The sequence below is a fragment of the Bos javanicus genome, chromosome 29 (assembly GCF_032452875.1).
Source record: "Bos javanicus breed banteng chromosome 29, ARS-OSU_banteng_1.0, whole genome shotgun sequence".
Taxonomy (NCBI): domain Eukaryota; kingdom Metazoa; phylum Chordata; class Mammalia; order Artiodactyla; family Bovidae; genus Bos; species Bos javanicus.
In genome coordinates, this window is record NC_083896.1 from 37,574,922 (window position 1) to 37,601,408 (window position 26,487).

A 26,487-nucleotide genomic window follows, 5' to 3' on the forward strand; every position below is an offset into this window, starting at 1 on the left:
ATGGCCTTTGCGGCAATAGCCTCTCTTGCCAGGCACAGACGTGGCGACTTCTGACGTCATAGGACGGCGCCGGTAGTCCCGGAGGCTGCACGTGGGCTCGGAGTTGGTCCTGGAGCCATGGATACGCCGCTGAGACGCAGCCGGCGGCTGGAAGGCCTAAAGCCCGAATCTCCGGAGAACCCTACCTCAGTTTTGCGGGTGAGACGGGCCCTTGTGGAGTTCGAGTCGAACCCAAAAGAAACGGGGGAGCCTAGGTCTCCACCGGGCCTGGGATCTCCTAGTCGTCAGCCGGAGACAAGCCCAGGATCACCCAGTCTGCCGAACGGGCCAGCCTTGGGGTCCCCTCGAAAGCAGCCAGAGCTGGACTCAGGGTCCCCCGAAGGTCACCGAGATCCAGCCCTGAATTTTCCCCAAAATCAGCCGGAATCGAGTCCTGAATCCCACCTACTTCAGCCAAAGCCAAGTGAGGAGTCACCAAAGTTCTCCCAGAACCAAGGAGAAGCGGACTCGGAGTTGCCCAAGAGTAAGGAGGAGCCGACCCCGGGATGCCCTCGACATCAGTTGCAGCAGGACTCAGGTTCACTAGAGCCTTTCCCCGGTCAGAAAGCACCGGGTCCCGAGCCCTCGAAACCACTGCAGGAGCTGACACCGCGGTCGCCCGGCTCCCCACGGGATCAGCATGAACCGAGCAAGCCACCTGCAGCTGGGGAGCCGGCGAGAGAAGGCCCCGCGCCAAAGAAGCGAGAAGGTTCTTCGGCCCAGGCCCCAGCGTCCAAGAAGCCGAAGGAGGAGATTCCTGTAATCCCGAAGGGGAAGCCCAAGTCTGGGCGGGTGTGGAAGGACCGCTCAAAGAAGAGGTGAAGTGGGAGACAACAGGGCAGCATTGGGGTTTTGTGTGACTGGGGCCTGGGTGCAGTCTGGAGATAGGCCATGGGTAAAAGAGAGCTCACATCAGTGGGAAGTCACACAAACAGGTCATTATAACCCGAATGTGGTAAAATGCCCTGAGATCTCAGGCAGGGGTGCCCTCAAAGGACCCCTGGATAGCACTCTCCTGTCTGTGTTCATTCAACACAATTTTATCCTTGTCTCCGCCTTCTCTAATAATGGGGCAGAAGCATGTATACCAGCAAGGGAGGTCTTCATGGACCAACATCCATTACAGTTATTTGCCTTTTTAATAAAGGCGTTAATAAGCACCTAGTATAAAGGATGCTCAGAGAAGGCGATGGCACCCCACTCCAGTACTCTTGCCTGGAAAACCCCATGGATGGAGGAGCCTGGTGGGCTGCAGTCCATGGGGTTGCTGAGGGTCGGACACGACTGAGCGACTTCACTTTCACTTTCCAGTTTCATGCATTGGAGAAGGAAATGGCAACCCACTCCAGTGATCTTGCCTAGAGAATCCCAGGGACGGCGGCGCCTGGTGGGCTGCCGTCTATGGGGTCGCACAGAGTCGGACACGACTGAAGCAACTTAGCAGCAGCAGCAGCATAAAGGATGCTACTAAGCATTCTAGTACCTATTGTCCAGGGGAAGGGTCTTTCAAACAGGGACCAGCATGCATCTTGGCATTTAATCTGCCCATCAGCTCTCTGAAAACAGCAGGCATTAAGATTATCCTCATTTTCCATGTGAGGACCTCTTGGCTCAGGGAGGCTAAATGAGTGGTAGAGGCAGGACCTGAACACAGATCTGACTCCGAAGTCTGCATGAAAGCCTTTTACCTATGCTCTGTAGATCCCCCTTGCACTGGATTGCAACCTTCTTTTTTCTTTTAATTTTTTATTGGAGTATAGTTGATTAACAATGTTGTGTTAGTCTCAGGTGTACAGCAAAGTCATTGAGTTATACATATACCTGTATCCATTCTTTTTCAAATTCTTTCCCCATTTAGGTTGTGACGTAATATTGAGCAGAGTTCCCTGTGCTATACAATAGGTCCTTGGGGCTGTCCATTTTAAATACAGCAGTGTGTACATGTCAATCCCTAACTTCCCTGACTATCCCTTCTAAAGGGTAGGCATGAGGTCATGTCTTTCTGTGCTACAGGCAGTGAGTACTCAGTTAAATGCTTGTTGAATGAACGAACAAAGAGGCTCAGCTGATTAAGGAAGTGTTTAGGTTGCCAGTAAGGAGAGGTCCTGGGAAATCCCATGGACAGAGGAGCCTGGCGGGCTACAGTCCATGGAGTCACACAAGAGTCAGACAAGACTTAAAATCACTTGGCAGGCAGGAACTTGTGACAGTGAGGGACCAGGGGGAAGGCAGTGATTTTAAGGAAGAAGCAGAAACTTACTAAGAATTGACTGTATATCATGCTTTGTGTGCTAGGCCTTTTGCAGATGTCATATTGCTGAATCCCCTGAAGCCCAAGGCAGTGGGAATTATTCCCCTCCCGCATTAAATGGAGAAGAATCTAAAACAGGGAGTGATTTCCTACAAGTCACCAATCAGAGACTTTGGACTGTTGGATTTGGAGAAGTGGGTGGTGGCACTGCCCCTCCACATCAATGCCAGCAGGTCCCAGAGAATGCTGGGGCCACTGATGGCCAGGCAGGACCAGATGAAGAGGCTGGTTCTGGCGGGAAAAGGGTGATGAGCAAGTTGAGTGTCGGAGCCTGGTACTTGGGAGGTGGAGGGGGGAGATGAGCTCGCTGAGCAAGAGGGGGCTGCCTGCTCCCACGAACGGGCTCAGCAGAGGATACCAAGAAGCGAGAGAAACAGAATATTTTGTCCCAGCTCACTGCATGAAACCCTTCCTGATTTCCTGTCGTTTGCCTGGAGACGTGCTCCAGACTTCTCCCTCTCCTCCGCCATCACTGAGCATCTCTCACGCTGACCTCCCCTCCGTGTGCCCCTGTGGGTGATGCTCCCTCCCAGCTCAGGACCTTTGCACATACTGTTCTTCTACTGAAAGGCTGTCCCCCTGGCCAATCCCTGCTCATCTCTCAGGGCTCAGCTTAAACATCGCTCCCTGGGAAAAGCCCTCTTTTTCCAACCCAACAAGGGTCAAGTCCTCAAGCTATGTGTTGTCATTGTACTTCTCTTTTGTTACCACCACAACTTGCACAAATGCTTGTTTAGTTGTGTGATTCTTGTGGGCTGCCAGCTTCCCCTCTAGACCAGAGGCCTCAAGAAAGTGGGGATTTACCTCTAATGGCTGAGCCCAGCACATGCTAGACACTGAGTTGAACAAGTAGATGAATGAAAACAAAAGGTAGTTCATTCATGTAACCAATTTACATTGCATCGAGCTAGGGTCTGGGGGTAAGCGTGGCTGTAAACAAAACATTCTGGTTGTGAGAAACGGGTAACCAACACATAGTATGTCAGTAACAAGTAAAAGAGCGGAGAGTGTGGGCCGTTGTCACAGTGATCGGAGATAACTTCACTGCCCCAGGGATGTGAGCAGAGGCTTGAATGAACATATCGGAAAAGAGTATCCATGCAAGGGGAACAGGAAGTCCAGAAGCAAGCCTGTGCTCCCGTGTTTGAGAGAGAGTCCAGAGGCCTCATCAGTGGGCAGTAGGGGTGCCGTAGGAGGAGAGTGGTCAGAGGGTCACGGGGCGAGGTCACGCGGGTCCTTGTAGGGACCCAAGTGCGCAATGGAGCCATGGGAAGTATTGAGCAAAAGAGTGATGCAATCTGACCTCTGGGAGGACCGGTGTGACCTGTGGAGGACAGACTGTTCCGAGGGCAGGGTCGAGAGCAGGGAGACCAGAAAGGACTGCTGTGGTAGAATTAAAGCACCTTCAGAAGCTGCACCAGACCTGTGGATAAGGGCCAGAAGGGTGGTGGAATGGGTGTTTGGGATCTTTGAGGAAGCAGCTCTGGCGGTTGGTGAGTGAGCCCCAAGACCATAAGGTGGGTGGGGGGGCGGTGGGGAGGCCAGCACCTGCTACAGCTGCGGGGGGGTGGGGGTGGGGGGGTTCGAGGGAGGCAGCCAAGGCTGGGAAGGCCCACCTCCCATGTCCAGGCCCAATGCCCCCTTCTGCCCAGTCTTCCCGGAGTGAGCCAGCTCCCATCTCTAAAAGGTGGATTCATTGAGCACCTACTGTGTGCAAAGCACTGGGCTAAGTGTTTCTTGGGCCGAGAGCCACTAACCCTCCCACCACCCTTTGCAATGGCAATGACCCTCGTCTCCAGGTAACACAGACTCAGAGAGGCTACCTGGCCCACTGTCACACAGGTAGTAAGTGGTGGATCCACACCTGCCTTCCTTCAACCTCCAGGTAAAAGCAGTGCTCTGAGACTGCACTGCCTCAGTGTCTTAGCTATCAGTCACCTATGGCTGTTTAAATTTAAATAGCATACAATTCAAGTTCAAAATTCAGTTTCCTGGTCACCAGCCACCTTTCAAAAGCTCAGCAGCCAGTGTGACTCAACGCTTCCTGATTGGCCAGCATAGATAAAGGGCGTCTCCACCACTACAGAAGGGTCTGCCTGACCGCTGCCCCAGGGGGATGCAGCACAAGTCCTGCCTGAGGCTCCGTGTGTCCGGCTCCCTTCTGCCTTGTCCCTTCGGGGGCCTGGTGCCCCAGTCTGAGATGCCCGGCAGTAAGGGCAGGGAGAAAGTCCATGCAGCAGGCCCTTGGTGAGGGCGACAAGGAGCAGTAGGGGGTGGGCTGGGGTGGGGCAGGCAGAACTGGGGAGGGAGGAAGCAGGCTGAGGATGGACAGGCCTGGGGTCAGGGTCCAGGCTGTATGTGCCGGACTCCTAGGGAGCAGGCAGGGGGAGAGATGAACTGGAAGAGCAGTATTGAGCCTTCCCTGGGGCTGGGAGTGGGGCCTGTGCGCGGTGCCCACTGCAGCCTTCAGAGCCCTGCTTACTGTGACCACTTGGGCTGTGATATAGTGGATGCAGATAAACAGGAGCTCTGGAAAGTCAAGAAATTATTGAGGGAGGTGGAAAGGCCACTACGAAAGGATCTGCTGAGAAGGAAAGAAGGCCCGTGGGACACCTGCACCCAAGGTTTCAAATCCTTCAGGAAAAAAGAAAGGGGAGGGGCATGGTTGCAGAAACCCCCAGGCCCACATCACCAGTCTAGGCAGCCCTCAGCATTTTCCTGGTTTTGTTCCTTGTTCCTTCTTGCTCCTCAAAGTGTTTTTCCTTTTTCCTGGAAGATTTTACAGCACATCCTACATAGGTCATCCAACCCCTAGATCCTGGTGGTGTTCTTACAGAGGTGATCTCACTCCTCCTGTGACCTTGTCACTGTCACTCTCTAGAATATCCAGACTTCCCTGATGTTGCCTAGCTCCCACTCTGTGTTCACATTGCCCCTGCTGGGAAGAGAGACTCTGAATCACTGCAAGGGACCGTGACCATTCACATGTTCTGAGATGAAACGGGCACCCCGGTAGGGAGTGAACCCTGCTCCAGAAGCGTCCACACTCAGGCCCCCTGTGCTTGGCCAGAGCAGTGGAGCTTGGTAGCAGAGGCCGTTTGGCCTGGACTCTTGATCACAGACTGCTCCTCAGGAGCAGGATGACCTGGAGCAATTATTTAACCTCTCTGAGCCTTGGTCAGCACCTCTGTAAAGTGGAGAGAATGAGAGTACCCACCTCAGGCACATAACCAGGGCTTCAGAAATGGCCTTGGGTGTGACTGGGGGCCCTTTCCTGCCTCAGGCCCGGACGGTCAACTGCCCGGGAAGCTGGCAGGTGGGGAGGTGATTCTGACTGGGTTCTGGGGAAGAAGGCCCAGAGCCGAGAGGAGGGAGGGAAGCAGGTATTGCACCGGCTCCTTGAATGCCCGCTCCCCCGTCCAGGTTTTCCCAGATGGTTCAGGACAAGCCCCTGCGCACATCCTGGCAGCGGAAGATGAAGGACCGGCAGGAGAGGAAGCTGGCCAAGGACTTTGCCCGGCACCTGGAGGAGGAGAAGGAGCGGCGCCGGCAGGTGAGGGGCGGGCTGGGCGGGGGCTGAGCGGGTGTTGGCCATAACAGGAGCAGGTGGGGAGAGGAACTGTCCTCTAACCCAGAGACCTTGGGAAGACAGGGAGCTGGGCCAGAAGCAGGAGCGCAGTCCGGAAGCCCAGGGGAACATCACATTTAGCCAGGAGGCTTATGTGAGCCCCAGGGATGGGAGGAGGCCCAGGATGAAGCCCCCTGGGCCCTCACTGGTGATCAGAGCATTCAGTGAGATGGGCTCGGGGGTCCCTGCCCTGGACCTGCTCTGATGGGAAGGGCTGACGAATCGGAGGCTTTATCCTGGGTGTTGTTGCCAGTGTCCTCTGAGACACAGCTCCCACACATCAGCAGAGAAGGCTGCCTGCAGAATCCTCCAGCTCCTCCCTGATGCCCAACCCAAGGCCACAAATATCCCGTTAGAGGTTCACACCCAACCTCTTTAGTCTCCAGGAAGCACCAGCAGGCAGCACCCAGAGAGAGGGGGTGCTGGTGTTGGTTTACCAGGAGCAGAGTGGTCAGTGGGACCTCACTCACCCGGGGGTCCCAGGGGCCCCCAGAGAGGCAGACACCTCGTCCCCAGCTTGTGGGCCCTGCCCGCCCTCAAGGGGAGAGGTGGGCCAGTCACTCAGTCATCTGTCCCCCGCCTTGAGTCGCCCCAGCTCAGCTCCTGTGGCAGAGACCCTGCAGGTGGTGTGGCTGCCGCCTTGTACTGGGGCCTTATCTCACTTCCTGTGCGGCCCTGGCTCCCTCTTGGGCAAGACAGAACCTTGTCACTGTCCTCTTCAGAGGTGCCCCTGCCCAGCCCCCAGCCCAGACCTTCCCCAGCCTCTGGGGAGCTCAAGTGTCACTTCTCCTTTCTCCCCACGGGCTCAGGCCACCCCTTCTACCTTGAGTTGCCAAAGCCTAAAGAGGCCCCTGACCACACACAGCCTTGAGGCTGCCATCCCTGCCCCTGACTACCAGGGACAGTAGTCAGCGTAGCCATTCCGGAGGAAGACTCCATCTAGATTCACCTTCTAAGTGTCCCCAGTGGGCCGGTACTGTTCCAAGCCCTGTGTATGTATTCGTTCATTTAGTCCTCAAAGCAATCTTATGTAATCACATCTTCACTTTAAAGATAGGAGGTAGAGACCCAGAGCTTAAACCACTTGGCCAAAGTCACCCATTTAGGAAGCAGCAGAGTCAGGACTCAGACTGACCCAGATTGCTCTGGGGTCTCTTCTCTGTAGCCTTCGCCCTTCCTAGCCCTGCACTGGGGTGACCCTGGGGAAGCCGGCCCTCACCTTTGCCCTTGCATTCTAGGGGCTTGTGGACTTCAAGGAGGAGGGGGACACTGAGAGGATAGAAATGAGGGGAAGGGCCGGTGATCCCTTCTCCCCAGGGGGCAGTTGATGAGGGGCATGGTGCAAAGGACCACTGTCCACGTGAGCCCGAGTTTTCAGGTGGGGTACCACCCATGTCTTACACCTGATCGGGTGCCCACTTTCTCAGGTGGAGTCAGGAACTTCCTGCTATAGCAGGCCTCTGGGGGGTGGTCCCACGGGCACAGGGACAGTTTCCTCGCTGGCTCTCCACCCCCACAGCACCAGGAGCAACCGGGAGCTGGGATAAGTGGCCCTTTGGCCCTCCTCCCTGGGAATTCTCTCAGCTCTCACTGCCTCTGAGACCAGGTCGCCTCAGCACCCAGACCCATACATACTTCTTTCCCCTTTGTGTCCAGGAGAAGAAGAAACGCCGTGCCGAGAACCTGAGACGCCGCCTGGAGAACGAGCGGAAGGCGGAGATCGTCCAAGTGGTGAGTGTTGCCCTGCCTGGGGGATTGGCTGGATGTCAGGTTCCAGACACCCTGGCGCCCCTCCCCCACGGCCCCCCATTCGTGCCACGATCCCAGGCCCCCACGGTGACCTCCCTTTCCTCAGGGAATGGGGTGGAGAGCCCAGCCACACTGATGCCCTCCCCTCAACCATTCCCAGATCCGAAACCCCGCCAAGCTCAAGCGGGCGAAGAAGCAGCAGCTGCGATCCATCGAGAAGCGGGACACTCTGGCCCAGCTGCAGAAGCAGCCGCCACAGCGGCCGGCCACCAAGGTCTGAGCTCAGGACAGCCAAGGCCTTAGGTGGCCAACCACCGTGTCACACACGGCAGCCCCTGGGCCACTGGCCACACACCTCCCCTGACCCAGCACTCTGGCTCCGTGGCTCCCAAACAGGGGCTCCACCCAAGCCGGGGCTCTGAGCCTTCAAGGGCCATCGGGCAGGTCTCTGTGGGGCAGACGGAGCCTGGAACAGAGACTGGAAGACGGAAAAGGGTCAGCCCTCTCCTCCCCCCTACTCCCGACCACTGCCCTCTTCTCTCCAAGTGCCTTCAAACTGAGTAATTTCTGCTTCCTCAAGGAGCTGAAGACTGGAGGGTGACTCCCCAGTATGTGTGGGCTCTGTCTCAGGGTCTTGGGTCCAACCCAGGCCAGGAGACCGGAAGTCAGGAATCTAGCTCCCCGCTGAACCTTTCCAAAGGCTGTTTTGGATCCCTCTGCAGCCCACTGACCCTGTCACCCAGGAGACTAAATCAAACTCCACCACACTTTGCAACAGTTAAGGTTGTTGTGAGGGAGGTGTTTTGCGGGCGGGGCGGGGGAGGGGGGCAGTCTCTCTCTATCTCCCCCTTTCCTGTCTCAGACTCTGCAGAAGCCCCCAGAAATCTGATTAATTCATGCCATCCAGTCTCTAGCAAAAAATCTTTATTGAACATTTGCTGTGTACCAGCACAATTCTAGGTGGCAGGGAATACAGACAGAAGTCCCTGCCTTCAAGGAGCTTTCATTCTGATGGATAAAACATAATAAACAACTAAAGTGTATCGTGTGTCAGATGGTGCCAAGTGCTGAGTGAAGCAAGGGAGCAGGAAGGAGGGAACATGGGTGAGGCATCAGGATGGGATGTCTGTTTAGTCAGCTGTCCATCAACTGTTCCGTTTGCCTAGCATGGGAACAAATGAGTCAACACTGGGAGCCCCGCTGCAGGTGGTAGTACAGGGAGCCCTGAACCATGTCCCAGAAGTTTCTCACCCGGCTCTTCCATGGGTATTCCATCAGCCAGACGTGTACTGCACCAAATGCACCAGGCCTGGGATGCTGAGCCAAACAGACAGGATAGTGGAGGTGCTGCAGTAAGTTACCCCTCGCACCTGCCAACTGAGGGTCAGAGCTGCAGCCCCTGTGAGGTCAGGAGGAGAGGGACGCACAGATCTGGGGGTTACCAGCATTGCCTGGAGGGCATCCCACGGAACTGAAGGCCGACACATACGTCAGGTGAGCTCAGAAAAAGGGCTGTGGTCTCAGAGGTTGCCAGGCACATTCAAACACTACAGACCTCAGTACAGATACTCACTGTACTTTAACTAGCCCAGGTTTCCCGAACATTTGACCATAGCACCCCTTGCTTTTGCTATTTTGGGCAGTGCTGGGGCAGACAGAGTTGGGGGCTCCCACGCAGCTACTATCTTAAGGACCTTGGATATGGGGTGGGGGGTAGGGGGGCTCTTTCACATACTAATAGTAATTGAACAGGTAAATGCCAATGGTTAGTATGCAGATCCTCTGTGTTGGGCAGGTTATTTAACCTTCCTGCACTGTAATTTGCACATGGTATCAATAAAAAGTGTGGCTAATAGAACTTGACCCTCTTCCCCAGACTGAGATAAAGCCTATATAGGTCAGTAAATGACACCTAAACGACCACAGTTGAAAAGGTTAGCCCCAAACAGCACTTCCCAAACCCTTCCCCTCACTTTCTGCTCCAAAACTACATGACTGGTTTAATGTAAAACTCGACCTCACCCATCACCAGCTAAAATAGCTCCAGGGAGATGCGTCCTGTGTATCCACTACCCTAGCTTGAGACGTCTTAGGGTTTTAGCCTTGCATTACTCTTGGGAACTTGTTGGAAACGGAATTTCAGTCCCGCCCCTCTCCCCAGCCCCGCCGCGCCCTCGGCCGGGCCAGCTCAATCAAGACAGAATCCCTGGATAACTCCCGCGCAATAATGTTTGAGAAGCACTGCTTTAACTCACTTCTTTTCTGAAGAGAATTCGCTGAGTCACATGGGGGGCTTTAACACGCAGATAGATTCCTTAGCCTCCCTTAGACTAAGAGTCGGGGTATCTACATTTGGACGTCCGGGCCCTGGGGAAGCTACTACGCGTTATCGTTCCCAGCCCCTTCCTCCCCGGGGAGAATGGAATGGTTCTGAGCCGGGCGATTCGGGTCCGCGCCTCCTACCCCGAGGTGGTGCTCAGCGCCCGGTTCAGGGGGCCCCGCTCGTCCTGGGATGGGGTGCGGTCCCTCTGCGGGGGCGCCGCGGGGGCGCCCCGGAGCCAGTTGAGCAGGCGCGCGGGCCAGAGCGCGTGCAGGCGGTGGCCGCTGCTCTCGGAGATGGAGGAAGCCGAGGCGTTGGTGGAGGAGGCGCGGCGGCGGCGGCGGTTACTGCCCCCGGCGGCCAGGTCGCTGTCGTCCACCAGCACGCTCTCCAGCACGCTCCGCAGCGAGCGCCGCAGCTTGCGCAGCACGTCGGGGCAGGTGAGCACGTAGAGCAGCGGGTTGATCACGCTGTTGATGAAGGCCAGGCTGGTGACGAAGGGCAGCCCGCGCCACACGAGCGGCCGCAGCGAAGGGTTCGCGTGCGCCCGAGCCTCCATCACGCTGAACACGTGGTAGGGGCCCCAGCAGAGCGCGAAGGCCGCCACCACGGCCGCCACCAAGCGTACGAAGCGGCTGGACCGCCGGCGGCCGCGGTGGCGCAACTGTGCGCTCACAGCCAAGTGGCTCGAGGCGATGATGGCCAGCGGCACGGCGAAGGCCAGCAGGAACTTGCTGACGGCCAGGGCCGTCTGGCGTGAGTCGCACGTGGCATTGCGGTCCGGCCCAGGGCTGAGGAGCAGCACGTTGTAGTAACACATGATGCGCCCGTCCAGCCGCGGGATGGTGTCCCGGAATACGAAGTAGGGCACAGTGTTGATCACGGCCAGGACCCAGAGCGCCAGGCAGACCTTGTGGGCCGCGGCCACCGTGCGGTGGTTCTGCGCCCACACGGGCCGTACCACCTGCAGGCAGCGGTCCAGGCTGATGGCGCTGAGTAGGAAGCCGCTGGCAAACATGTTGAGGAAGAAGATGGAGGAGTGTAGCTTGCAGAAGGTGGTGCCCAGCTTCCAGGAGTGGCCCACGGCCAGGAAGTAGGTGAAGAAGGGCAGGGAGGCTGTAGCCAGCAGGTCGGACAGGGCCAGGTGCAGCACCCAGGTGGTGACCACGGTCTGGCGCATGCGGCAGCCCACCACGAAGAGAATGAGTCCGTTCTCCACCAGGCCCAGCAGCGAGGCCAGCCCATGCAGCAGCACCGACACGTGGTCCATGTAGCGGATGCTGGAGTTGCTGTGGCTTTGGAGGCGGCTCATCTGCTCCAGGAGGGGACAGAGCGGCTTCGTCGTGACATTGGCCAACATGGTGGGCTCTGTGGCAGAGAGGAAGAGGCGCTGTGGTGGGGGGCAGTTCTGGGCAACGGGGGACCCTGGCCAGGATATGGGACTGTGTCTAGGTTATAGGGTTGTTGGGAGAATTAAATGAATTAATAAGTATACAAGCATTTCAGGGGCTGCCCTGGTGGCTCAGTGGTAAAGAACCCACCTACCCATGGGAGACATGGTTTCAATCCCTGGGCTGGGAAGATTCCCTGGAGAAGCAAATGGCAACCCGCTCCAGTATTCTTGCCTGGGAAATCCCATGGACAGAGGAGCCTGGTTGGCTACAGTCCATGGGGTTGCAAAAGAGTTGGACACGACTTAGCGACTAAACAACAACCATTATAGGCATTTCAAGCAAGAGTAAGCACAAAGTAAGCACTATATCAATGGCGTGATTAAGTAGATAATCTAAGATCAATTGGAGAAATAGGTACCAAGGTCAGGCCAGGTGGGACTCACTTTTCCCAATCCCCAGAGCACTGGGGCATGAGTTAGGCTCCCCTAAAGGGCAGGAGGATTCAACTGGGCTGGGGGACAGGAAGGGAAGGAGTCTGTGCCTTTAAGGGGTGCCTTCCCTTCACCCACCCCTAGCACCCCCCAGACCTTGCCTCCCTGCAGATCTTCCTGCCCTTCACTCCTACAGTGGTGGCTGGTTGGGTGTGTGGCTGCAAACAGTGGAAGCAACCCCCCCTTTGATAGTTGAAGAGGAAATAAGATAAGAGCAGGGAGAGAGCTGGGCAGGAGGAACTACCAGATTTGGGCTCTGGAGGCCCAGTAGGGCCAAAAGACCTCTCCCCTGCCCAGGGGCGGCCACAAATACTCTGCCAGTTCCAGGAAACCCAGCCTGATTCATTCATTTATTCACTCACTTACATACTCATTCAACAGCTCTTTATTGAGCAACTACTTAGGTAAGTGCTGGAGAAGCCAGCCTCTGGCCAGATGTGCAGACATCCCAGAAGTGCAGATCCACAGCCTCATCAAGAATCCAGGACCACCCAAAGTGGAGCCAGTGGAGATCAGTGAGGGCAGAGAGATTGGGTTTGGAGGCTGCCTGCAGGAGGTCAGCAGGGTAGCAGGGGGCAGGAAGTTGGATCGTCCTGGGCCCCCACAACATGCTAGGAGCCGTGGTAGGTCCTTTATGTAAGTGTTCTCCTGCTCATGGCTCTAGAAGAAAGAGGCTGGTACTTCTCTCCATCCCATTTTTGCAGATGAGGAAACTGAGACCCAAGTGTTTGCATCACTTGCCCAAAATTTCCCAAATAACACAGGCAGGAGGAGAAACAAGAGTTTAGCACTCAGTCTGTTCTCTTTCCTCTGCCTCTGAGCTCTAAGCATGAGGTGATGGAGGGAAAGAAGGAAAAGCAAGGCGGGGTCGGGGGAGGGGGGTGGTCTTCACTATCCATCTTTCCACAGGAGACACTTTGGGCCAGGATAAGAAAGTCCACACCCTTCTCTAGGGACCACGGTCCTTCATAGGATGAGGGCCCAGGATGTCAAACTAGAATTTCCTTGACAGGTGAGGCACCTGGAGCTGGGGACCTGCAGGTATGAGGAGGGGAGCTGTTGCTCCCTAGAACGCTAGAATTTCCCAAGTTCTAGAGTCTGCAGAGCAGTTACACTCACAATGACCCAGTGAGACCCCATTTTTCAGAAGAGGAAACAGAGGTTCAGAGGAGCAAATATCTTACCCAGTGTCCCTCAGCTGCCAGGAAAGGGGGGCTGCAGGAACTCCACTCCCAGCAAACACACACATGCCAGCCCCTCCCTGTGCTGAAACGTTCCCTTTAGCCCCGTCTAAGTCCCCTGAGGATGCTGCAAAAGCATGTCCTGCTGTTCCCTGGGGTCTGAGCCAGAATGGACCTTCTGGCTGACAGAGTCTGGCCCCCAGCCTCCCAGGATTCTCAGGAAGCCTAGCAGCAAGGGTCCTGTTTTGACAGAGGGCTGGGGGCAGAGAACACTAGGTTTTTGGTGTCAGAGACCTGGCTTTGAATCCCAGCTCCTTGACTTCCTGGCTGGGTGAATTTGGGGTCCGTTACCTTAGGACCCGCTCTTGGAATCCTTCCACCCAGATGACTCCTGAGTCTTGAAAAAGAAGCTTTAATGGTCTATCACTGTGACTGCTGTCTAGTAATTACCTAAGGAACTGTGGTCCTTCCCTCCTCAGAGCAGTAAGTCCCCTCCAGTCTTCAGTAAACCCTACTCTCTGCCATCCTAGCTGGTAACAGTCCTCTCCCCTGATAAAACTATGCCCTCTCTCCTGGGTCCAGAGAATGCACTGAGGCTGCCCAGCCCCAGAGCCACCGTCTCCTTACCTGGCATAGAGGGCACACAGGATTCCAGCCCCAGAGGCAGTCAGCTCCTCGAGGCAGACAGGAGGCAGCGGGCAGGCAGAGAGAGGGGAGGGAGGCTGAGGGAGGAAATAGCTGTTAGCCCCAGAGTCAGTGCGTGTATATTTAGGGGAGGGGTGCGGGGGGAGGCGGAGACAGCTAGAGAGTGAGCTATTACACTGGTGTTCAAGTAACATTCATCTCCATTGATGGGGACTGGACGTAACTGCCAGCAGCCCAGCTCTTCCTGTCTCTCTTTACAAAGGCGATTTTGCAAAAGCCCAGGGTCAAGTGTAAGTGCACATGGAGAAATAGGTGCAGGGCAGAAAATGTGAGCCTGTGTTCATTTTGAGAGTGGCAGGTGTTTAGGAGAAGTGCTTGAGAGTGCTTTGTCCATCTGTCCTATTCTGGACTGCCCTCCCTGATGGGGTCCCCTGACCCCATCACCCTCAGGAAAGAAACTCATGTGGCTCCCGCCATGTGTGCAGGCAGCGCAGGGGCCAGGGGTAGGGGCAGTCTGGGAAGTGGCCCCGAGGGCTCTATGGCCAGGAAGGCAGGGTGGGGCTGTGGTAAGAGCATGGGTCTGGCTGTCCAGGCTGCCCACAGTCCTAGCCAGGAGGTAAGCCACTTCCCCTTGCCTGCCCCTGCTTGGCCATCTGTGACCAAAAGTGACAGTGTCACCTCCCAGGCTGACCAGGTGCCCTCATTCACAACGGAGCCAGCACACAGTAGGTGCTCATAGAAACCAGGTTTCTTCCCTTTGGAAGAAAAATGGGTATAGACTGTTGGGCAAGAGCAATACAGCTTTTATTTCAAATGGACTGGGAATTCCCTAATGGTCCAGTTCTCACTGCCAAGGGCCCAGATTCAATCCCTGGTCAGGAAACTAAAAACCCCACAAGCCATGCGGGGGAGGCCAAAATAATAATAAAAAGGTCTGGGCTCAGACCCCACGGATGAAATGATTGACCTCCTTTTGCTGACCAAGCTTCCTGAGGTCAGGATTCTTTCTCCAACCTCAGCATCTGCTGCTGCTGCTGCTACTAAGTCGCTTCAGTCATGTCCAACCCTCAGCGACCCCATGGACTGCAGCCTTCCAGGCTCCTCCGTCCATGGGATTTTCCGGGCAAGAGTATTGGAATGGGGTGACCTCAGCATCTAGCACCCAGGAAATACCCCAAACACATTAAGAACTCGGAAACCCACCCGCTGCCACAGGATTGACTCTAAAACGCTTCCATTTTTGGTACAGGCTTACTGTAGGGCCTGGCACTTGATAAATTTGCTGAGAGACTGCAGTTCCTGAGTGAGGAATGTGATGGGGAAACTTGCTCACTCTCATCCAAGATAGAGATTAGTAAGAGCCTTGATTAAACAAATGACTAGCACTAGGGCAATGTCCCCTCTCCTCTTAGTGACAGAGGAACCCTGTCCTCTGAAGACAAATGCCTACAGCCCTCGGCCGGTGCTTCCATTCCACTTTGGGGAAAGTACCTTCATCTTCATCCCACCACCACCTGACCTGCTGAGCACGGACATCCTCTAAGGCCACGCAGGCAGCAGAGTGTGGCCAGTGACCTTGGGCAAGTAACATCGCAGCAGTAAAATAGTAATTTTTTTTTAAAGATGCTCCTGCACAGTTCCTGCCCCCAAGTGGTGCACAAACTGCTCTTTGGGCTTAGAAAGAATTCCCTCTTGGGGCTTCCCTGGCGATCCAATGGTTAGGACTGCATGCTCGAAATGCAGGGGTCCTGGGTTCGATCCCTGGTCAGGAAACTAAGATCCTACATGCCATGAAGCACACACAAAAAAGAATCCCCCCTTTTCTCCTAAAGGCACATTTTAGCTCCAGGGCATCAAGCTTGGGACAGGACCCTGCCCTCCTCCTGGCTCTCAGCCTTTCCTCATCCGCTCGACCAGCACATACCCTTGTGCTGTGAACACCCTGTACAACCTCTCCTGGCGGCCCTGCCAAGGTGCTTCTCACCTGAAACCCTTGCTTCTCTGATCCTTCCCCCATCTCTCCAGTTGAAGACTTTTCCAGACCGAAACCCTCACTACTCTGACCCTCCCTCCCCCAACCCTCGTTTCCAATCCCGTAATCACTGTGGTGACTTGCTTCCCAACCATCCGGGGATGGATATTTTATGAAAAGTTACTAAAACAAACAAGACAGTGCTCCAGATGAGCAGAGCCCTGAGGCATTTTCTAAACAAGGAGGCAGGGCTATTTGTTCCTGAGGGGCCTGCGGCTATGCTCCCATGGTGGAAACCGGCCTCCCGCGTGAGTCCCACAGGCTCCATCTGGAGGTTGCCTAGGCAGGATGGAGTTGGGGCAGGGAGCATGGGGAGAATGTGCCTCCTCTCCAGATTTCAGAAGTTTCAAGCACTGGGTTTCAGCACCAGGCACTGACCAGAAGGAGTCTCATGAGTGGTGGAGGCTCTGAGAGGGGATCCCTGGCTGAGAGCAGAGGACAGGCACTCCCGGGAGAAGACACAATCAGAAAACCCTGTGGAGGCCTCCACAGTGTCAGGCCACTGCTGCAGGCAGGGGGACACCCAGACTGGCAGAGGGGCCCTCGTGGAGCCCAGAGTCCAGAGGAGAGTGACATGACCAGGGCTTTCAGCTGGTAGAGAATCCTCCTGCAATGCAGGAGACCCCGGTTTGATTCCTAAGTCGAGAAGATCCCCTGGAGAAGGGATAGGCTACCCACTCCAGTATTCTTGGGCTTCCCTTGTGGCTCAAGTAAAGAATCCGAATGTGGGAGACGTGGGTTTGATGCCTGGGTTGGGAAGATGCCCTAGAGTAGGGATAGGCTACCCACTCCAATATTGTGGCCTGGAGAATTCCATGGACTGTATAGTCCATGGGATCTCAAAGAGTCAGACACAACTGAGTGACTTTCACTTCACTTGGCAGATACACCAGCCCACCGCATGTTCAATGTGCGTCCGAACCTCCTGGGGGGCTTGTGAAGCCCAGATTTCTGGGTCTTCCCAGAGTGTTGGATCCAGCGTGTCTGTGGGGGCTGCCTTGGTGTTTCCATTCGTGTCAAGTTCCCCGGGAGATGCTGACACTGCTGGTTCTGCTAGGATGGAGAGCTCTGGGTCCTTGGATCTGGTGCCCTCAAAGCCGGGAGCAGCAGGGTCCTGGTAGCACTGGAAGGAAGGGGGCTGTCCACTGACACCACCCCCCAGGACCTAGAGACAGATGCAGCCACCTCCAGACCACAGACCCTAGTCCCTGAAGCACAACCTTCTCCGTGGCTTACAACCTGATGTCAGAGCCAGATAGAGCCAAAGTCAGGTCCGTCTCCACATGAAACACATGTACCGCCCTAGAGGAGACAAGCTGGAGCCTAACAGAGCTCTGCGGGGGCTCTGCCAACTGTGGAAACAGTCCAGACTCCCAAGGCCACCCTCAAGTCCTCTTGGGATCCAGTGCAGCACCCACCCATTCCTGCCCCCTTCCCAGTGTCCCCAGCTACCCCATCCCCTCTGCTCACCTCTGTGCCTTTGCATATGCTGTTCCTGCTGCCTGGAATACCTTTCCCCCTCCCTCGCTTATCCTGCAGGGCCCTTTTCTGAGACCATCAGTGTCTCTGGGCTCCCAAAAGGATGCTGTCGGCATCAAGTGTATTTAACGTACAGTCAAGGGAATGGGCCAACTGCCCCCCAGCCGTGGGGCCCAGCCCAGAAAGACTTTCTCCCTCTGGCCCTGCCTTAGGAAGTAGGTTTTCATGTTCCTTTCTGACCTCTTTAAAGAAGTAATCAAACAGGAAGTGAGATGCATGACAGGAAGCAGGTGAGGCCTACCCTAGAACCCTCCAGCCCACTATACTCAGAAGGCCGTGGAGTTGACCACACACAGCACAGTAGGACCCCCCCCCGCCCCGACATCTTGCGGGAGGCCTGGGTGGAGCTCCCCAATGCCATCATCATACACAGTGGAGGCTTAGCTCCTCACATGGTCAGTAAGCCCCTGGGTGACCTAGCCCTGCCTGTACCTCCACCTTCATTTCTGCTTCTCCCTAATCACTTCCTAACATCAGTCAGCATTTAGCACCACCTCGCCACACCCTGTGCATATCAGACTATTACTCTGCCCTCGCTTATGCTGTTTGCTACCTGCTGTATAATACCATTTCCTCCCTTGGCCTCTTTGTGAACTCCTATTCATCCTTCAAAACCCTGGTCAGAGGTTACCTCCTCTGGGAAGCCCTGGCTGAGCCTCTCAGACCCTACCTCCTACATTCTTGCCTTACTTCATATACTGTAGCTTTGCCCTCCGTAGTAACTTTCATAGGCCTGCTCCCTATGCTCATCACCTTCATCAGCAACTGAAGAACCAGAGATGATTTGTATTTTATCTCATCACGAAAGCCAAGCAGAGGACCTGACACGTGGGAGGGGTCTCAATGAATGTGTGCAAAAAAATGAATCTCTAGTATCGGAGATTAGACCTGAAAAAGCCCCCCAGCTCCTCATGGCGACTCGTCTGGACCCACTGTTACTCATGGGTACAACCTTGGGGACTAGTCACTTCCTGTTATCATTGTTGCAGAGAAGAAGCCAATTCTGACTCCATGTTGGAACTGTTTCTTTGATTTGCTTTTAGTTGCTTTTGTTATTATAATCATACAGAATGGCCTGCCTCAGAGCATCCTGCCCCTCTGCCTGCCTGTCTCAGTGCATTTGTTCAAAACCCTGTCCATCTGGAGATGGCAGAAAGAAAGAAATGAACACATCCCCTGCCTGAGGCTTGCCATTTTAGAAGATGTCTGCAAGATTCGTGGCCTTTTTACTTTGCTTCCTTATCTACGCCCCCAATCTCTAATCTATAAAAGAACCTGGCATCCGGACCCCAATAAGATGATTACCTTGAGATGCTAGCCTGCTATCTTCTCAGTCTGGTAGCTCTCAATTTAAGTCTCTTCCTTGCCTCAACCCTTCATTTCTCAGATTCATTGGTTCATCATGCAGTGAGCAGAGTGAGCTTGGACTCGGCAGCATTATTAACTAATAACTTTCTCAGACCCATGTGTATGCCAGTTACTCCTCACCAAAAAATGTATATGTATATGTTTTATGTGTGTATATATATGTATGTATGTATATATATATATATATATGAATTTAGGCCCCACCCAGATAATCCAGAATGGTGTAGTTTTGAGGTCCTTAACTCAGCTACCACCCTTATGGCAGAAAGTGAAGAGGAACTAAAAAGCCTCTTGATGAAAGTGAAAGAGGAGAGTGAAAAAGTTGGCTTAAAGCTCAACATTCAGAAAACTAAAATCATGGCATTGGGTCCCATCACTTCATGGGAAATAGATGGGGAAACAGTGGAAACAGTGTCAGACTTTATTTTTGGGGGCTTCAAAATCACTGCAGATGGTGATTGCAGCCATGAAATTAAAAGACGCTTACTCCTTGGAAGGAAAGTTATGACCAACCTAGATAGCATATTCAAAAGCAGAGACATTACTTTGCCAACAAAGGTCAGTCTAGTCAAGGCTATGGTTTTTCCAGTGGTCATGTATGGATGTGAGAGTTGGACTGTGAAGAAAGCTCAGTGCTGAAGAATTGATGCTTTTGAACTGTGGTGTTGGAGAAGACTGTGCTGTTGAGAGTCCCTTGGACTGCAAGGAGATCCAACCAGTCCATCCTAAAGGAGATCAGTCCTGGGTGTTCTTTGGAAGGAATGATGCTAAAGCTGAAACTCCAGTACTTTGGCCACCTCATGTGAAGAGTTGACTCATTGGAAAATACCCTGATGCTGGGAGGGATTGGGGGCAGGAGGAGAAGGGGATGACAGAGGATGAGATGGCTGGATGGCATCACCGACTCGATGGACATGAGTTTGAGTGAACTCTGGGAGTTGGTGATGGACAGGGAGGACTGGCGTGCTGCAATTCATGGGGTCGCAAAGAGTCAGACACGACTGAGAGACTGAACTGAACTGAACTGAACTCAGCTACATCTGCAAAGCCCTGTTTTCCGAACAAGCTTTACATTCACAGTTTCAGGGGTTAGGATGTGGATATATTTGTTGAGGAGCAACTACACAACCTATTTCAGGTAGTATCTATCAGCTACATCTACCAGGTGCTTCCTATGTGCCATTCAGCAGGCTAGGCACTTTACATGTGTTAGCTGGTTTAATTCTCTCAAGTACCCTCTGAACCTGAGGTAAGGACCATTATCTTCCTCACTCCCAGAGGAGAAAACAGAGAGGTTGAGTGGCCCAGCCAAGGCTGCTCAACCAGTGAGCAGAAGAGCTGGAACTCAGAAGCAGATGCTCCAGGGAATTCCCTGGTGGTCCAGTCATTAGGACTCTGTGCTTCCGCTGCAGGAGTCACAGATGCGATCCATGGTGGGGGAACTAAGATCCCACATACCATGCAGTGCAGCCTAAATAATTAAATAAAACAAGAAGAAAAATAAGAAGCAGATGCTTGCTCCAGCACTGTGTTGGAAATGCTCTCAAATGGTGTTGCAGGAATAAAATAATCAAAAATGGCTCGGCAAGGTTAAAGAAAGTTAAAAAAAGCTCTTCACTTCTGCAGAAGGGTGTGCTACAGACAAAGGACAGAGCAAGGACACCCAGTGGGAAGTCCACTCGGTTTTTATCCCTAAAATGCAGTTTCCCTCCCTTGCCTTCTCATAGGCTGAGGACCACAGAGTTACAAGGTTTCCCAGATACAGCCTAACTTTTTATTGGACGATTGGTAACTATTTTCTCCACCTTTTTAATTCTTTGTGCAGGTCCAGGATAAAGTCCGTGAGCTTAGCCCGCCAAAATGTTCTTATGAGGAAAGAGAATCAGGAAGTGAAAACAACAAAGAATTAACTAGCCACCATTTTAGGAATCTTGTTCACAAGCCAGCTGTATACCTTTCTGTTCAACTATCCTGAGAACGAATCACTTCTTTATTTCTTATAACTTCTCCTTTGATAGAAAAGACCATGCCTTTCTTACAACTAGGACCCAGCTCTTCACAGATGACTGGACTCTCAGAGGTTTATTGTTGCCTGCAGGAGAAGTAGGACTGCCTTCCAGCTGTTAAACGTGCTCCACAAGCTTTGGGAAGCGTCTCTGCAGTCCACAGGGTCCATAGGTGTTACTACTCGCCCCAAACAGGCCAATAAATCCAGAGAGGAGTTGTTGGGGCAAGACTTTATTCAGAAAACCAGGAGACCGAGAAGATGGTAGACCTTGTGTCTCAAAGAATCAACTTGCCCAAGTCAGAATTCTGTCTTCATTTATACTAAAAGTGTGTGTGTGTGTGTGTGGATTGGGTAGGGGGTAAAAGTCAAACATTTCCTGGTTCCAGTCAGACTCCAGAGGGGACGTGTTAATTTCTTTTTTCCTATAGCCATTCACACTTGGGCCTGGTCATGATGTTTCCTGTAAGGTAAACAAAGGTATTTTAGCTAGGCCGTTATGTATAATTTAAGCTCAGGCAATATCCCTTTAGTGATTAACTTGTAGCCAAAGAAACAGAATATAAAGGTTAAAGTAAAAGAAGCAGATCCTATGTGGAGCCACATTTGTTCTTCCCTGTAAAACAGGGACCATGGTCTGTGGGCTTCTAGGTGAAGTGACCTTCTTCCTGCTGGTTCTCATACATGCTCTGGTCCCTGTGAGGATGTGTGGGTTCCCCACCAGCCCCCAACACCAGCTGAGGTGTTAGTCACTCCGTCGTGTCCAACTCCTTGCAACCCCATGACTGTAACCCACCAGGCTCCTCTGTCCATGGGATTCTCTAGGCAAGGATACAGGAGTGGGTAGCCTTTCCTTTCTCCCGAGGATCTTCCTGACCTAGGGGTTGAACCCAGGTCTTCTGCATTGCAAGCAGATTCTTTACTGTCTGAGCCACCAGGGAAGCCCCAACACTAGCTGGGTGTCCTGCAATTCAGGTCTGACACTATCTCCGTGGAGATATAACATCAGATCCCATAAGTCAAGGGCTCAGTCCTACAAGACCATCCCCTCCACCTACTTCAGACATCAATCCCAAGTCCAGGTGTCAGCTGGTTATTGATCTGAGGTTCTAACAACTCCCTGGTTGGATTCAATTAATTTGTCAGAAGGGCTCAGAGAAACAGCCAGATAGAAGAGATGAACAGGGTAAGGTGTTTGGGAGGGACTGTCTGGGTGCCTCTCACCAAATCTCTATGTGCCCACCAACCTGAAAGCTCTGAACACCATCCTTTGAAGATTTTAGGGTGGTTTCACTACACAGACAGGACTGATTGACTCATTGGCTCTTGGTGATGGACCTCAGCCTCCCGCCCCTCTCTCCTCGCAGCGGGTGGGGAGAAGGCATGTGTGATTGGAAGTTCCAGCTCTCTAACCATGTGGATGTCTCCCTTGGTACCAGCCTCCATCCCTAAGTTCCTTCCAAAAGGAACCTCATCAACGTAACAAAAGACACCTTTGTTTTTCTCTCCTTAAAGGAAAGTCCAAGGGTTTTAGGAGCTCTGCTAGGATGGGAACAAAGACCAAACATATATTTCTCTCTCTCTCTTTTTTTTTTTTTTTGGCCATGCTTCATGGCTTGTGGGATCTTAGTTTCCCAACCAGGTACGGAACCCACCCCCTTGGCAGTGAAGCACAGAGTCCTAACTACTGGACCACCAGCGAATTCCCCACATGTGTATCTCTTACCATAAATCACAGTATCCCAGTGCCCCTCAGCCTTGTCTTTCTAGCCTAGAAAGGCCCCTTCCTTCACTGGTGCCCTTCTTCCATCCCTGGCTTTAATTACCAGAACGGATGGGGTGGAGAACTACCATGCTACTCTCAGCACCCCAATGAGGTTGACCTTATTTTTAATCCCATTTTACAGAAACTGAAGGCCAATTTTTAAAAATAAAAAGATTAAAGGTACCTGGAGAGGACTCTTGAGAATCCCTTGGACACCGAGGAGATCGAATCAGTCAATCCTAAAGGAAATACTGAATATCCATTGCAAGGACTGATGCTGAAACTCCAATACTTTGGCCACCTAATGCGAAGAGCCAACTCATTGGAAAATATTCTGATGATGGGAAAGATTGAGGGCAAGAGGAGAAGGGAGTGACAGAGGATGAGCTGGTTGGATGGCATCACTGACTCCATGGACATGAGTTGGAGCAAATTCTGGGAGACAGTGAAGAACAGGCCTGGTATACTGCAGTCTATGGGGTCACAAAGAGTCGGACCCAACTTAGTGACTGAACAATAACAAAGTTTAAAAAGGTAAGAAAGATGGGACTTCCCTGGTGGTGCAGTGACTAAGACTCCACACTCCCAGTGCAGGGGGCTATGTTCAATCCCTGATCAGGGAACTAGATCCCACATGCCGCAAGTAAAGATCAAAGATCCCCTGTGTCACAACTAAGACCGGACACAGCCAAATTATAATTATACTTTTTTGGCACAGCCAAAAAACAAGTAATTAAAAAAAAAAAAGATATGAAAGAGATAAACTGAGGTTTGGGAATAGACTAAGGGGGAAGCCAGTATTTCCAAGTCAAGTCACTCTGATCTGATCCTGTCCTCATCCATACAGAATGAGGATGGTTTTCATCCCTATTGAGTTTGATTGATTACCACATGCAGATTGCTCTCAGTGCTTTACATGGATCATTTATTTAATCCTCAGAGCAACCCGACACATTAGGTATGCTTCTATTAGCTCCATTATATACATGAAGAAATGGAATCACCAAGCCGGTAGGTGACATTTCTGAGGTCTCCAGAGGGTGAGCATTGGAGTTACAGGCTTGAGGCAGGAGACAGATGGGCCCCCGGGTGAGCAGCCAGGCCCTGCCCCAATACGAGATAAAAGACCACATATTCCTCATTCTTGAAGTCAAGGAGACCTTCCCAACTACACAGGGTAGAAAGGCTCCTCGAAAGTCAAAGAAAGGTGAGTGGGTCACCTCATAGTAAGTAATGTCAACTACCCATAGAAACCATCTTGGCTAAGAAAGTGCACTCACACACATGGGAGGACCCTGAGATAAACCAAATCTGGACTCAAAACCAGGCAGAGCAAGATGATCGGGCAAAGGAAACCCAGAGGGAGGCCCCATATAAGTGATTCAAACCACCACGAGGGCAGGACTCTCTCTGAGCCCACCTGTGTGTCTATCCGCACATACTTGTTTCACTACTTTCCCTCTCTATGTGGAAATTTATTTCTAACAGTTGATGGGCCAGGGCCTTGTCACTGGCCACTGGTCCCTTGTGATCTAGTGGTTAAGACAGCGTTCTCACTACCTGACCTGACTTTGATCTCTGGCTGGGAACCAAAGCCCTGCTGAAGCTGCTGCAGGCCAAGGTCGTCCAAGATCAGACTGATGAGCTCTGGTGCCAAGTCTTTGCGAGAGTGTAGAGTCATGGTCGAGGGCTCAGGGCTGTCTCGCTCCAGGACAGCTCAGCACCACTTTTTTCAAAGGTATCCTTCTGCCCTTGGCAATGAGGAAGCCCCCTGCTCTTCACTGCCTTTACAGGGACCTGGAAGAGATGCCTTCCTCACAACAAAGGTTGGTGATTGGTTAGAAAATACCTCTCTGGGTGTTGCCTAATTCCACACCTATTTTACAGATGGGAAAGGGCCTTTGGCTTCTGAGAGGTGAATACAGGATCAAATCCCAGTCTCTCAACTCCTCTGTTTGGTGCTGTTCCTGGCACCTAAACCCCCCATCAGGGAAGGCTCTTTGTTACGAACTAATCAATCCTAAAGGAAATCAACCCTGAATATTCACTGGAAGGACTGATGCTGAAGTGGAAGCTCCAATACTTTGGCTACCTGATTCAAAGAGCTGACTTTTTGGAAATGCAGGGGAAAATTGAAGGGAGGAGGAGAAGGGGTCGGCAGAGGATGAGATGGTTGGATGGCATCACCGACTCTATGGAAATGAGTTTGAGCAAGCTCAGGGAGACAGTGAAGGACAGGGAAGCCTGGCTTGCTGCAGTCCATGAGGTCGCAGAGTCAGACACGACTGTGGATGAACAACAACAATAGAAAGTAGAGCAATGTGTTAAAAGGAATGATGGATTGGAGAATCAGCACCCCAGTGAGTGAATGTTTCCTGAGGGACAGGATAATTACATAGTCTCAAAGTATCTCCCCATAAGATGATTCATATTTACAAATAGAAACACAGTAGCTATAGAATGGAGGAAAGTGGCCAACCCCATCTTACTGAATAATCAGATGAATGGATAAAGATGTGGTACATATATGCAATGGAGTATTACTCAGCCATAAGAAAGAACGAAAGTGAGTCATTTGCAGAAATATGGATACACCAAGAGTCTGTCACACAGAGTGAAATAAGTCAGAAAGAGAAAAACAAATACTATATATTAATGCACACTTGTGGAAAATGATGCACACTAGAAAAATGTATACACATTTTTTAATGCACACTAGAAAATTGATACAAAGAGATGAACCTATTTGCAGGGCAGGAATAGAGAGGCAGACACAGAGAGCAGACATATGCACACAGGGGGAGGAGGGGAAGGGAGCTGAATTGGAAGATTCATATATATACACTACCACATGTAAAGTAGATACCTAGTGGGAAGCTACTGTAGAACACGAGGAGCTCAATTCGGTGCTCTGCAGTGACCTCAAGGATGGGATGGGGGGAGGAGAGAGGTCCAAGAGTGGGGGATACCCATGGCTGATTCACTACATTGTACAGCAGAAATCAACACAACATTGTGAAGTAATTATACCCAATTTTTTAAAAAGTTCTATCAGCAGTAATCGGGCAAGCCAGTTCCAGGAGCCGCTGGTTATAAGGCACTGCTGCTGCTGCTGCTGCTAAGTCGCTTCAGTCGTGTCCGACTCTGTGCGACCCCATAGACGGCAGCCCACCAGGCTCCGTTGTCCCTGGGATTCTCCAGGCAAGAACACTGGAGTGGGTTGCCATTTCCTTCTCCAGTGCATGAAAATGAAAAGTGAAAGTGAAGTCGCTCGGTCGTGTCCGACTCTTAGCGACCCCATGGACTGCAGCCCACCAGGCTTCTCTGTCCACGGGATTTTCCAAGCAGGAGTGCTGGAGTGGGGTGCCATTGCCTTCTCCATATAAGGCACTGAGGACACAGCATTACCTCTGGAATCTTCCTGCCTATTATGGGCTGAACTGTGCCTCGATTCACAGATTGAAACCCAAACAGTACCTCAGAATATGACTGTATTTGGAGATGAGATCTTTAAGAAGTGATGAAGTTAAAGTGGGACCATTTAGGGTGGATCTTAATCCAATCAGACTGGTATCCTTAGAAAAATAAATTTTTACTGCTTTTGAAATTTTTGTTTTGCATTGGGTATGGCCAATTAACAGTGTTGTGACAGTTTCGGGTGAACAGTGAAGGGACTCAGGCATGCATATACATGTATCCATTCTCCCCCAAACCCCCCTTCCACCCAGGCTGCCACATAGTGTTAGACAGAGTTCCATATGCTCTATAGGAGGTCCTTGACTGTTGGTTATCCATTTAAAATATATCAGTGTGTACACGTCCATCCCAAATTCCCTAACTATCCCTTCCCACCCCCGCCATCCTTTCCCCTGGCAACCATAAATTCATTCGCTGAGTCTCTTTCTGTTTTGTAATTAAGTTCATTTGTATCACTTCTTTTTAGATTCCACATATAAGGGACATCATACGATATTTCTCAGAAGAAGAATTTTGAACCCACCAAGAGATGCCAGGGGTGAA

The 26,487-nt window shown here is 52.4% G+C and overlaps 2 protein-coding genes across 2 annotated transcripts; one reads left to right on the forward strand and one right to left on the reverse strand.

Moving 5' to 3' along the window:
- The first annotated feature begins 26 nt into the window (after positions 1-26).
- On the forward strand, positions 27-8,770 carry CCDC86 (coiled-coil domain containing 86). Its single transcript, XM_061406508.1, has 4 exons — positions 27-857; positions 5,774-5,903; positions 7,635-7,709; positions 7,888-8,770. The coding sequence occupies exons 1-4, from the start codon at positions 118-120 to the stop codon at positions 8,005-8,007; spliced, it is 1,065 nt and encodes a 354-aa protein (XP_061262492.1). The 5' UTR covers positions 27-117; the 3' UTR covers positions 8,008-8,770.
- Positions 8,635-17,465, reverse strand: PTGDR2 (prostaglandin D2 receptor 2). Its single transcript, XM_061406507.1, has 3 exons — positions 17,261-17,465; positions 13,741-13,835; positions 8,635-11,415 (listed from the first exon to the last, which is right to left on the reverse strand). The coding sequence occupies exons 2-3, from the start codon at positions 13,745-13,747 to the stop codon at positions 10,187-10,189; spliced, it is 1,236 nt and encodes a 411-aa protein (XP_061262491.1). The 5' UTR covers positions 13,748-13,835; positions 17,261-17,465; the 3' UTR covers positions 8,635-10,186.
- Between the last annotated feature and the right edge of the window lie 9,022 nt (positions 17,466-26,487).